This window comes from Leiobunum rupestre, chromosome 1 (assembly GCF_980474605.1).
Source record: "Leiobunum rupestre chromosome 1, qqLeiRupe1.1.hap1, whole genome shotgun sequence".
In the NCBI taxonomy this organism is placed as follows: domain Eukaryota; kingdom Metazoa; phylum Arthropoda; class Arachnida; order Opiliones; family Sclerosomatidae; genus Leiobunum; species Leiobunum rupestre.
The window spans coordinates 56,364,063-56,378,322 of NC_143384.1; the positions used below are offsets into that span (position 1 = coordinate 56,364,063).

At 34.4% G+C, this 14,260-nt stretch overlaps 1 protein-coding gene across 2 annotated transcripts; it reads right to left on the minus strand.

Annotated features, from left to right (window-relative positions):
• Positions 1–4,800: 4,800 nt before the first annotated feature.
• Positions 4,801–12,228, minus strand: LOC149963323 (uncharacterized). 2 transcript variants are annotated; one of them, XM_090170559.1, is made up of 4 exons: positions 12,201–12,228; positions 6,992–7,292; positions 6,715–6,914; positions 4,801–6,445 (listed from the first exon to the last, which is right to left on the minus strand). In XM_090170559.1, exons 2-4 carry the CDS (start codon positions 7,251–7,253, stop codon positions 4,865–4,867), a joined length of 2,043 nt encoding a protein of 680 aa, XP_090026685.1. In that variant the 5' UTR covers positions 7,254–7,292; positions 12,201–12,228; the 3' UTR covers positions 4,801–4,864. The 2 variants fall into 2 exon arrangements, with proteins under 2 accessions (XP_090026685.1, XP_090026686.1); XM_090170560.1 differs by lacking the exon at positions 12,201–12,228 and adding an exon at positions 11,499–11,516.
• Positions 12,229–14,260: the final 2,032 nt, after the last annotated feature.

Sequence of the window (14,260 nt, forward strand, 5' to 3'; positions counted from 1 at the left end):
GCGTACTGGTTTGCCCACCCAGGTCTACTGAGGGTGGGCTCCCTGTTCTTCACCCATTTCTCAGCGAATAGCCCGTAGTTGTTTCGTCGAATTTATTTTCGTTTAACGTGATTGATGTTACCTGATACCGCCAAAATGGGGCACATTATTTTTGAAATTCTTCAAATCTGGCCTTTTATATTTTTTAAAAATTAGCTAGGCTAATACCCTAGTTACCACTACAGCCTCAAGTCACCTTGCGACTTTGAATGCCTTATTTACCGGTGGCCGAGTTACAATGCGTAGGATGGTGGTGGCAGGCCCTTCATGCCACGCGAGTTACTCGACACTAACTATTACTGTTCACCTCCGCAAGTTTCTTATGGAAAGGATAAACCTAAGATCTCGAGGGAAAACACCTTTAACAATTGAAGAGAGAACTTGCAAACCCTACGCAGGAGTGGTTCCTTCAAAATTTCCCGTTAATCTGTTGCTCTCGCTTGTCTCTCACAGTTGAACTATTTTGCGTACCGCCAACCCAAAGCGGTAACCGAAGTTCACGGCCACTCACGTGAATTGTGCAAAGGGTCTCAAATTTGGAAAAAGACAACGACGTAAATAAGTGGGCTCAAAATAGTCCATGATCAGAAATGGACTCTTAACTAGTTTCAGGCGGGGGGGGGGGTAAAATGCTTCTATTACGCCACTGGTATAATGGCCCAATGTTGTTTTTCTAAATGTCGGCAAATAATAAATAGAGATGTTAAAGGGAATATTACTACAACACGTTCTAAATTGAAGACCCTAACAATTGTAAGACAAATTCATTCGGTTATTTTCCCTTTCAGAAAAGTTTTGTTAAAGGGAATACAACCTATTACTTTAGATATTTTTGGCGCTAGTGATTGAATTTTTTTTCTCAAATTATTAGCATAGTGTAAAAACGTAATAAAACTAGCTTTAAACGGCCTCAGTATCATTTGAATTTTAGCAATTTTCTGTGTAACACGAGCCAACAGAAATTCGACTGATTTTTTTCAAATTAATGATTTGAAAAAACAACTGAGGGGTTAGCCCCCTATCAGAGGCCTTTTCTAAACTAGTGCTTAGTCGCGAAATGGTTCGGGTGTCGCAACTGCGCCAACCGCCTCTCCACTGCTTTCGCAAAGATGGTTTCTAGAAATTCTAGTTGACGTGGAGAGAGACAGCGAACGAGAAAGAGGGAAAGAAACATATTCGATTTCGCTTTGCTACTATCGCTAGGGGCTACTTGGGTAACTTGGCGGCTGGACTTGTAGGCCGACTACACACATATTCGGTTGCCTACTTCCAGTGAAAGACAGTAAACAGAAGATTTATGTAGCCGGCCTTTAATAAGAAATCGCATATCCCCACCGTGTGAAACTTTGGGATGTTGTTAAATATACAAGCTGAGAACAAGACACACTGTATGCTCAAAGTAATTGATTTTTTTCATTTCTATGACAATGTTTCAAAGTCATAACATAGTTTACCATGAAATTTAATTTGTTATATAAAGTTATACATTACGATGTTTCCCGTTTGATAAGTCCTCCTCAAGAAATCTGTACTCTCTAAATGTTAAAAGCTTGGCCACGTGCTCCAATGTTACGCTGTTTCGAAGATATCGCATAATCGCTCCAGCGATCGAAAATATGCGATTGACACCGGCGGAGGCAGTCGGCATCGAAACTACTACGTGTTTGGCCAATTTAGAAAGAGTAGGATATCGCCTTTCATTCATCCTCCAGTAGTCGAGTGCATATACTCCCTCCTGTTCTAAGATGTCCTCTGCTAAATAGGCTTGTAATTATTTTCCTGGGGCTAATGACGTCAAAAGTCCATTTTCGTTCCGAGGAGTCAACAAAGCTGGAAAAGCTTTGGAACGCGGAATATTGTTTGTTCCTCCTAGTGGTTACGCATTCGGCGCCGTGACAAATAAAATCGAACTTTTTTTAGCGCGGCCTCCGTGTCGAGGGTTCTGAATGTATCCAAATCCCACGAAGGATTGCTGTAAATGTCTACTGACCAACAAGTTATTAATTTTCATCAATTTATTTAATCAACAAATTATTAGTATATCGTTCAACATTTATTAAGGGTAATGTTTATATAGCGTAGAATATACCTTGATTAACTAAGGTTTTTTGGAATGGGTCCAAAATAGCGGCTGTCGTGAAGCCATTTGTTTTTGAAGTTCCTCTTTAAGTAGTTCAAAATTAGGCGCGAAGGTTTATCGTATCGTTACAAAAATTGAGACTAGCTACACGTTATGATGTTGGACCGCTCCTCTGAAAAATGTCCGTAGCAAACTTAATTGGCTTTAGTAAAGCCAATAATTCGACCAATGTTTGACCGAAAGGAAGCCTTGGTATTTCTATTTCCCCACACTGTTTTGATGTTTTAGCTTCCTCAATAGTTTCTCGGAGAGCATTACATCCTAATAAAAACGACGGTTAACAAATCACGTTAAGATAATATAAAAATTGGTAAGTTTTTAAATCTGCGACTTGCCTCACAAGGAGACATCCCGAAGTGTAACCCACCGTTTTTTTTTTTCAAACTCGGGGGATTGGTAGACCTTCATGTATCATGAAAAATCCTAAAGGGAATTTATTCAATGGGCAACCCGTTTTGCCATGGCAACGAAAAATGTTTTTGACAACACAAAATATTAAATTTTCCCATTGAAAATAGCATGGGATTGTGACCTCAAATTGATCAAAAGTTGATCAGTTTTGATGTTTTTTTTGGCAATTTATATCTATTGTTTCTATTTTTGTCATTTTCGAAATTTTGAAATTTATTAAAATTTTTCACCGGGGGGGGGGGGGGGGCTAGGAATCGTGCAGCATCCCACTCTTTTTGAAATCCGAATTGATTTTAATAAAATGTTACTTTTATAAACATTTTGTCACAATTTTAGGATTTATAATTTAAACAAGATAACAAATTGTACTAACCGCTAATATTTTGAAGCGTTTCTTCCGTGAAACTTAGCCCCGAACTTCTGACCGTTGAAAGAAACGAAAATCTTGCGGTTTTTATTTTATCGGCTGCCGTCACCCCGTGAGAGATAAAGTTAGCGCAACTCCTTGATAGCCCGCGTTCAACTTCATAAAACGCGACGAAACGACTTTCCACCCACTAGAAAACCGGATTTCGCTGTTTCGAGAGAAGCGGGAATGCTTCAACCTAATAGTATATCATTTTTTTCTCTGCGGACCTTGATTAACACGAAGCTCTTTAAGTTCGGTGTCAGAGGTCATGATATTTTTAACTAAATTTTAAATATACCGAAGGGTTGGACAATTGCCCAAAATCCGTTTCACGTCACAAGAAATCGTAAAACGAAATCCGAAATCATTAAAAAAAAACAAGAAATGTTCCCGCAAAATTTATAAATCTTAAAAGATTTCTAATTAATAACAAATTCGCGAAATCTCTGACAAAATCGCGAAATCTCTGACGAAATCGCCAAATAAATGATGACATCGCGAAGTCTCTGACAAAATCACGAAATCCCGATAAATATTTCGAAATCACAGGGATTTCGAAATCCCGTACGCTCTTTTGGGAATGTCCGACCCCTCGAAATATACGGTACTTTTGGGCATTGTTTTCGATAAAATGGAAGTTCATTTAATGCTATTTATGTTCTTACAAGATTGGTGCTTAAAAACAAAATCTTACTACTTTAAGTATTTGTGTTAGAGGTGACAATTTATAAACCGTAGAAAAATGTGCAATTTAAATTGTCCGTTAAAGCACGAAAAGTGAATGATCGAAGTGTGACGTGCAGAAGCGGAGTCAATAGTGTACACCGAATGCTCAAAGGTTAGTGGTATATTTAATGGTATCATAATAAATTTAAATATTAGTGCTACGTAAAGTACGAAACATACGATTTTCTCTTTACAAGTCCAATTACACAGAAACAATAATTTAATACGAAATGCTAATTAAACAGTATTGGGATCTATGTAAGTAAGGATACATAATAAAAATAAAGAAAGACTTTGAAATAAAATCTTACCTCAACTATTTTCAAAATGTGCAGTACTCTCTTGCCATATGTGGCAATGGAATATCGATAGAAAAAAACATAAATTTAACTAGAACACGCGACGATACAATGTTAGACTAAAGTATAACAGATTTTTAGACACCACTTTAAAAATAAGCCAAATGTTTTCATTAGCATAAACACATCACACACCTCTACATTTCCGCCTATTCTGACATCTAATAATACAATAGAGGTAGATATATTGAATGAAATATATTTTGCGACAAACACGGAGAAGATTTATGACAAGCAACTGTACATGTACACGGTTCTTCAGTTCTACTTGGTTTATGCCATGCTCAGAAAACGACCATTACATTTTGCCGCGGGTGTAAGAAGTTACAGCTTTACCTTCAGTAAAAATGAAGTAAAGAAAATGTAAAAATATCATAAAAATATGAAATTTACAATTAAAGGATATCGTAGGGTTTATTGAGAAGTATACATTTCCAGTGCAGCGGGAAAATGATATCGTGGTTTACAGGCAAAACTAAAACAGGAGAAGAATACGAATTTTTGAGTAAATTTCTAGTTACATAAAGTAAAATAATTCCCACTCAATGTTCTCATGTCAAAGAAAATCCCTGACTTGTTTTTAACTTTTGACAATACAAAAATGCGTCAATAAACAATTACGATAAAAAAATGTAACAATCCATACATAACGTGTTTTCATGAGTAGTAGAAATGATTATATTCATTGCAAACTTTAAGTGTGTACTAAAACTTCAGCTCAAATTTGAAAAACCATGACCTGTATAGTACATTTATTGAAGGTGCTGTACATAGGAGATTTTATTTAGCTTTGTTGAAAGAAATTAGTAATTCCAAAAGTTCGTCTTCGGAGCTGCCAAGCAATAGTTCAACGTTTTGCTTTAAACTCTTTTTCCATTTCATGGCATTTGCATAATCGTTTCTCAATGAATAAACGTTAAATAAAATTAAACTGGCTTCATGGAGAATTTTCCCAATATGACCACCGGCATTTTCACGATTTTGAAGTATCTCTGTGGCCGCTTCAATGGCTTTGTCCAAATTGCCATTGTTTAAAGCAAACTTGCTTAAGATATTCAAAGGTAACAACAAATAGTAATGAATGAAAGGCGATTGCCCTGATACATTTCTAATTTGTTTGATTGCATGTTCAATAACTTCTTGGGTGACGGGAAAGTGACGTAGCCCGAAAAGAATCCTTTCCATTTCGATACCTGACGGCGATTCCCTCGATTCTTGTTTGCAAAGGCTGCATTCGCATGTGAAACCTTTAAAATTCAAAATTGTTTTTCTTTCCGTGTAGGGACAACCGTGATCGAGATAAGGTACCAACAATTCAGTCCCTCTGTCGAGCGCTTTACTTGTTCTTACTTGACATACGTTACCTAAAACCACCAAGCAACAATTAGTCTCGTAACAAGCATTGTTCATGTAACACGCGGGTATCCACAGGCCACAGATATTACCTCCGCTCTTAAGAGGATACGACGTGCTAAATTCCGAAGCAATTGCTTTGATTCTAAAAACGCTCATTGAAGCTTTGTTTTTGTTTGGTTTTGGTCGTAATTTCGGGCACATTTCGAGCTCTTTTAAATTTCTTAACAGGTCAGCATTTCCCTTAAGGTTTTTTTCAATCTTCTTAATCAAGTCAATTTCAGGATTCTCTGTAGGATTTGAATTGAATATAACTGCAACGGCTTTAACACACATAATGAGTTGTCCAGCGTCGACATTTTCTGTAACAATAAGTCCTCGACCTTTTGAACCAACATCTTCTACCTTAACAGGTCCCACGAAATTAACGATGTCATGTTCAATTGGCTTCTGATACGATCCAAACAATTCTACCATGTCGTACAGTCCGTGATCTCGTTGGCTAATCCACTTTTTAGTCTTGGATAAAATTTCTCTCAGTTCGCTGGTGTAGCTCGATAGTTCCATTTGGAGTTTATCCTCCAGAAGTGTTTGCGCATTTTCAAATTTCTGGAGGCCGTTGTATGCCTGTGCCGCTCTGTGTATAGCTTTAACGTGTCGCGGGTTAATTTTAAGGACGAGTAAAGCGTCATCTAACGCATCCTGAAACTTCGACATTTTCAGATAACTCAACGATCGGTTAGATAGAAGATCTTCGTTCTTTGGACTCCCAGTTAAGCCCTCGGAATACTTTTCTATGGCTTTGGAAAATTTGCCTTGAGTGAATAATTGGTTGCCACTCTGACGAATGGCGGATACGCGTTCTTCCAACTCCTTGGTGTTATCAACTGGCAATTTATCCTCAGAAGCCTTGGTGTGCGCAGTATTCTTCCATTTTATGCTTAGGAAGCTACTCCGAAATAGTGCTTCCTCAAAAAATGCAATATCTTTCGCGGATGTATATAGTAACTGCAAGGACACACAGAAATGAAAATAAATTAATAAAAAATTGCGTTGCATTTAATCCGTTGATAAAAATGATGTTTTTCTTTACTGTGATATATTTAGAAACTAAAACTAAGAAACAACCTTGTTTTGAAAGCGATATGCCATTATACAAACGATAAAGAGTTTAGCCAAGGAAATATGACCCCTAGGCCTTTGAGAAAATGCATTAGGCTAGAGAAAGCTACATTTATATTCCACATCCTAAAAAGATAAGAACGACACTTACTTACCCCAAATGTATTACCTCGAATAATCTTATAACACGGATTACGCAACGCAACAATTGTCCCTTTTCTTATCGAGGTCGTGACCTCGGAATCGAATTGCACTTCAATTCTGACCGCTCTCTCGCCTTGCGGATCTTCGGCTAGAAACACGATGGCTTCCAGAACAAAAGGCTCAACGATTATACGACCAAGAAACATTTTGTCTGGAGTAAAAAAAGGGAAATTAATTTAGTAAGCGAGACCGAATACAGAACACTAATAAAGGAAAGCAAGAACGCACCAAACAACACCGTATCGACTGAACTGACTAGTGTAGCAATGTCAACGATGTTAGCTTCCGACTCATCAAAATTCCAGGTGCTTTTTGAAGACTTTCCTTGTGGGTTGTCCAATTTGCAAGACATGGATTTCGAATCTATACTGGCACTTTCAAAAGCAAACTGTTCCAACAGGTAACATTTATTTGTGTTCTTTATGGCCAGTAGCATCTGTTGCAGTGGCCCAGAAAAATGCTTCTCAGAAAAGCTGTTGCTCGCCTCCATCTTAGTAACTGTTATCGGTTCAACTGAATTCTCATCCCACTATAAATTAATAATACGAATTCAAACTTTTATTCTAATAACTATTAAAATCTTAGTTATTAAATGCCTCTTTGTGCAAACACGAAATTATTGGTAGTAATGAGTAGAAACTCCAGTATGAGCCGAAGGAAAATCGATTACAGAGCCGCAGAATGTTGATCGTACGGCTAAATAATCATGTGTTTTCTGAAAGAGGAGTGACGTAACGGAAAGGGAGGAGAAACCTAAATTAGTGGCCGAATTTGCCCAATGATTCTGTGGGCCTTAAGGGGTAAAAAACTGGATTTGCATTCACTCAATTGTAGCAGGAAATTTAGTTTTACTAATTAAAATTAGAAAACAGCGAACTTTTTAGTCGAATTAAAATTAAAAAAAACTCAATTGGTAAAGGAGTCATTTCCTACGCCAAAATATATTAGTTTAGGTGAAATTATTGGCTTCCTTTCGTCTAGAGTCCTACAATACTATAGAAATTATCGGAGGGAGCGTTTTTTTACGCTGCAGACGATTAAAATTAAATTGCAGACCCCATATTTATTTATTACGTGAAATTAACAAACTCATTACCCCTAAGACAAGCATTTATAATATACCTTTTAGAGAATTAAATAAAAGAGTTACTTGATATTCAATTTATATTAAACAAATCTAGAATCACCAATTAAACGTGTAATATACGGTGTGTACGGCTCTGACGGTTTCTAACGCTTTTGTCTAAACTGACAATGAGTTCAGTGTTTCCACTCTGCGGTCGAGATATTCGCCTATTTTAGGGGCAATTTTACCAGTTTTCGCCGCCGTTTTCGCCACAATTCCCCCCATAGATTCATGTGACTGCATATGTTTATTCTCTTTATTTCTAAGCTTATAGGCCTATTTAGGCAATATATTTATTTTTTACAATAGGTACATGTAACTATTTGATATTTAAATAAAAAAACATTTTAGATAAAGTTTATCTCTGCCAAGAAATTGAATGGGTTGCCATTGGAGGTACCATAGAAATCTCATAGGTAACTAGAATGGTGCCGTGTAACTGGCAAATGGACCCAACGCCGTGGCAGACGATAGCCAGATCTCAGCCAATCAGAGCTCAAAGAGTGGTTCTGCCAAGAATTTAATGTCACCAGAGAGAATGACGACACCTAGGTCCTACGATAGTAGCGGAACCAAGGAGGATTATTATCCTCCTTGGCGGAACCACTCTACGGCCTCTCATTGGCTGAAGGTTCAAAACGAACTGGCGACAAGGTCGGCCGTAGGCGGCAGCATTCTAGTTACCTATGAGATTTCTATGAAAGGCATATAGGGGGACTACAGAGACAATGATTTTTTAGTTTTTCAGACTGAAAATATCGAAAACTATTTTCGCCGTTTTCAATGGGGTTTTCCCCGCTTTTTCGCCTTTACGCCGGTTTTAAAATTTCTGGTGGTCACCAAGACAGTTTTCGCCGAAAACGTTCTTTTTCGCCGCAAAGTGGAAACACTGACTGAGTTCGAAATTTAAACTTCCATATAGTAAAGCAGTACATATGAATAACGAAATTTTGTTTTTACGAAAAGAGCAAATTAGATAACTATTAACCATGAGATGGAAAGTCAACGTTACCGATCTAGATAACTCGGCGCTCAACCCTCGTGGTTTGGGGTAAAGAGGGTGCAGGGGGGCCTATTTTGTAAATATTCGAAAACTAGATTTCGAACTTCGAGATCTCGACGAATGGTATTCGGTAAAGATTTCGAATAAGCATAAATCAATGCAAATTGTCGAAGTCGATTTCGACATGGTATAGGGTATCGAGATCGAATTCCCATTCGATTTTTTACAGAATCGCCCTCAGGGGGTTGTTTGCCCATCTGATTAAAACGTCCATAATCTGACTTTGCGCTCGTTTATAACGTTTTTTCATGCTGACGGAAAACACAAATGACCAGCCGTGAAATACCCATTTCTTGACATTTAGTAATTTTAAATCTTAATTTCGGGTTTTATTTTAAATTAGGTGACAGAAAGATAAGCAGCCGAAATGTTCGTTTGAAGATGGGGACAACTGAGAGTTAAAATTAAATTATAAATCTTTCCTTAATAATTGAACAGGGAAGTTAAAACGCGTGGTTATATGAATGAGCAGGCTGATTGAAAAGGATTTGGTTTATTAGTAGACAGGGTAATTGATTAAGTTCGCGTTTATAAATGTAGAGAGTCCCTGATTGAGGAAATACGCGGTTATGAATGGACGGGCTGATTACAAAAACGTACGGTGTGAACGGACAAGGTTATTCAAGCTATGGTCTTTTTGAAATGATATTGAAATTGAGACAACTTGTGTTAAGAAAGTACAGAGTTATTGAGAAACGGGCAGAGTGACTAAGAATACGTTCCCCAGAAAACTAAGATATCAATCAGGAAAATGTGCATGAAAAATTAAGTTAATGATTGAGATAAATACGTAATGAGTGGACAAAATTTTAGACAACACATAGGTTAAATGTAGAGAATGGGCAGGTTTATTAATAAATGAACTGCGATTTTCTTAAATCAAACGCTCATGAAAGTGCACGGTTATTGAAATAAAAACGTAATTAATGAATGGGCAGGGTGATTATTATTGAGTGGGGTGGCAAGCCAAAACACGTCGACCTAAGGTCCATTGTGCAGGGTGATAAAAATTCGTCCATTAAGAATGGAAAGGATAATTTAAAAAACGTCCATTAAGAATGGAAAGGATTATTAAGAAGGCGTGCGTTAAGAATGGACGGGATGGTAGAAATGATTACGTTTTGGAATATGCAAGTTGATTATTAAAGCGAACGTCAACAATGGACGGAATGGTAAATATACTTACCTTTAAGAATAGACCAGGAGATTGCTAAAGCGTACGTTTATGAATAGATACGGTGATTGAGCAGCTTACTTTTTTTAATTAAAGCTGCCGGATTTTTTATACATTGCCGCGAGCGTCTTTTATAAATCTATTTTAGAATTATCGTTTTTCATACTTCGTATTTTAAGTGGTTATTTTCTAAGCAACTTATAACCCTATGTAACAAACACAAAGACGGCAAAAATAAATCTACCTGCTGAGCAATTAAAAATCTATTGCAATAATTTTACCAAAGCAACGTTTGATAGAGACTCCAAAAATAAACTTCTCTCACGAATAAAGTTACACAACTGTAGTACGAATTACTTTAAATTTTGGTTTCAAAATTTAATCTTCATAACCAAAAAACAGCCTTCTTGTTATAGGGGCAATTAAGCCCCGTAGCCCAGAATTTTCAGTTGGGGGGCCCGCCAAATCTCTAACGGGGCACCATTAAAAAAACAATTCCTTTTCTATGAGGCTATGACTACTTTAAAATGAGCTTAAAGGTTCAAACGGGACACAGTGGTTTTTTAATTGGAACACGAGGTTTAAATAGATATAAATTAACTGTCTGTTTTCCCACTAATTTATCCATACCTGAACTTGATTGATCTCATGCGAGTCGATAACGAAACTAAAATGGTGCAAACTGAGAAAAAATTGAGAACGTTCTATTATTCTGAACCATAGAACGTCACTACAAGGAGGGAATAAAGTTAAATAATAATAGTAATACTTGGGTAAAACTGAATAAATTACGACACCGTACAATATAATATAGGCTACAGATCTACAGGAAATTAACCTTAGTATAGTACAATCAATAATTGTACTTGATTACGCACCATATTATTGTTTCTGTAACAGTTAAAACTTTAAACTTCAAATGGGAAAGTGATACTTATAAAATAAACCAAGGTACACGAATGCAAATAATATAATTTGGACATATGGACTTAACTTAATATAATGTAAATAGGATATTTTTTAAGGTTTTTGTGTACTTATTTTGATATTTTCTAGGGGTACAATGATATTTTTAAGGGGCACGATGGGGCACTCTCAGATTTTTTTGAGGTGGCCGGGCGACTTAGGCCCCCTGGCTGGCTACGGGACTGGCTACATTGCTTATTGCATTGGCCCGGGAGTAGCAATCTCAATAATAAAAACTAGAAATTGAATTTAAATTTAAAAAAATGTAGTACGCAATGCTTATTAAAATATATCAAAAGCTTTTAAACTCTATTGGAAATATTTTGTTTATAATATAACATTAAATTAAGATTTAAATGCTAGTTCGAAAACAAGCTAAAATGCAAAATGCTACTTCGATTATTACCTTTCATTGAACATGTGTGCTAGGTAATAAAGTTCGTGTAGCCTCTTCTCTGCCGTAATCAGTGAAACAAGTCGTTTTTAATTTCCGACTCCAATCTGCATTTTACGAAGCATACGAGGGTTCTAGACTACGTCGTTTATCTCTCATACTGTTATTTACTGTCTTATCTAACAAAGCACGATTCACAATTATATGTCCCAATACAAATTAAAAGGTTACCATAATTTACCCGATTTAGTTTTAAATGAGCATGGAAAGATAAATCAAAAACTTTGTAAAAGTTTGAATTTATTGAAATATTTTAATTTTTTAAATGACCGATTCCGTATTAAAAACACTGTATTCGACTTAACAGCCCATCCTGAATAACAACCATCTCGGTTCTTAACCCAAAGTTTCCAGTCCTATCGCGAGAATTTGAAATATTTTATTGAAAAGAATATCATTTATATTTCAACACTAACGTTCTGAGAAATGAAAATGCTAATATTTTCTGCTCCTTGATTGTTATTGCTTGACTCGATGACCACAGAAAATTCATTCTTGAATAGGGCAATTGACAAATTATTTAAAAAAAAAGTTTACAATAAATAAGAAATAAACTACTTTAAATTAAAAAAACCCAAACAAATAACTTTTATGAAACTTGTCCCAATCGCGGTAAACAAACTTGTTAGATTCAAATGAAATTTACAAAAATACCTTGATATATTCCAGGATATGATTTCCTTAAAATCACAAATACTAGAAAAAAAACGCTAGCTATAAATTGAAATTTTAGATACGGTTATTCAAGTTCAACTTGCGAATGTAAAGATGGCCGAGAATTTTTATCTTATCGTCAATAATATTCGAAGTACGGCAGTTTTGGGATGAGGGTTGATAAGTAAACCGGCTTATTCGCAACTGGGAACTCCGATAAGAATTAAAACGTTGCTTAATAAAAGCTTTAGCTCTTGAAATATTATCATCTTTTTAAACCCTTGATTAAAATGATAGGCTGTTTCGAAACGCAGTACTGTTCAATTACACTTAATAATTATAAAGAGGATACATAAGAAAGTTTAAAATCACCGACAAAGTCAAAGTAATAAGTAAAAATATATTAATAACAATGATAAATTTTTAAAACAATATTAATAATAATTTAATAAAAATAGTTAATAATAAATAAATAATAATTAATAATAAATTATTAACAATAATCAATAATCAATAATAAACAAATAAATAATAATAATAATAAATTAACAACCAAATTAATAATAAATTATTAACAATAATCAATAATAAACAAATAAATAAGAATAATAATAAATTAACAAGCAAATTAATAATAAACAAATAAATAATAATAATAAATTATCAACCAAATTAATAATAAACAAATAAATAAGATTAAAAAATTAACAACCAAAATTAATAATAAATATACAACCAAAATTGGATATAAATTAACAACAATAAGTAATAAAATATAAATAACAATAATTATTAATAAGTTAATAATAATATTTAATAGTAAATTAACAAAAATTAATAATTGTAAATTATCAACAATATTTAGAAAAATTAATAACAATAATTAATAATACAATAATAACAATATTAAGTAATAAGTAACAAACAAAATTTTAATAATAAATTAATAACAATGGTTAATAATGTATTAATAACAATGGTTAATAATAAATTAATAATTCAATTCAATTCGAGTTTATTACCTGCATATAAACATGTTTACAAAAACACTTATCAGATATATACAGGGTGTTCATATTACATTACATTACATTAAAGGTTTATATTAATAAAAGAAACTGTCGACTTTTCCAGCTTCGTTTTGACATAAAACATATTACATTCGTTTAAAATATGAAAATTTTAAGATATTGCACAAAAAAATAAATAAAAGAGACTTGTATTGAATAACGTATTTGAAAATTATGTAATTTTGCAATTCTTATTTGCTATACCGAACTGGTCAGAAGTGTTTTTTTAAGAGCGTTTCTAAACAATGACTTATTATTACAGAAGATATCTAATTTAGTACAAACATGATTATAATCAGTCTGACTGCGTCTTATTGCATCTAGTCTTGATTTGACATTGGATACATAAAATGTTTCAGTATTTCTAGTTTTACATAGGTTTGTATTTAAATTCACACTTGCAATAAATTCCATACAGTCTATATTATTATGAACGATGTTATACAGGAACATAATTTCTAGAAATTTCAGTCTGTTAGGTATCGTTAATAAGTTACATTTTTTTAATATGTTTTCATAGTCATAGTTTTTGTTTTTCCAAATAGTATTTTCCCAGAAATAAAAATACAACAATTTAATAAATTTTCGCTGAACTTTGTCTATCTTCGTTATATTTTCACTGCTGCAGCCACCCCATACAATGCTGCAATACTCTAACTTTGGTCTGACAATGGTTTTATATAGTTGGATAAAAACTTTAGGACTATTCAAATTCTTTGCAATTCTTAAGATACCATGTAGCTTACGTTTGCTTTCAAGTACAACTTTTTCAATATGATCGTTGAAATACATTTTGTTATCTATCCAAACACCTAAATCTTTTATTATATTGGTTTTTTGTATTTTATCATTGTTAATTTTATATTCATAGCATATTGGATTTGTTTTTCTAGTAAAGGTAGTTACAAAGGTTTTGGACGTGTTTAAGGGCAATTCGTTTACATTACCCCACATACTTATTCTTTTAAGCTCGTTTTCTAAGTCTATACA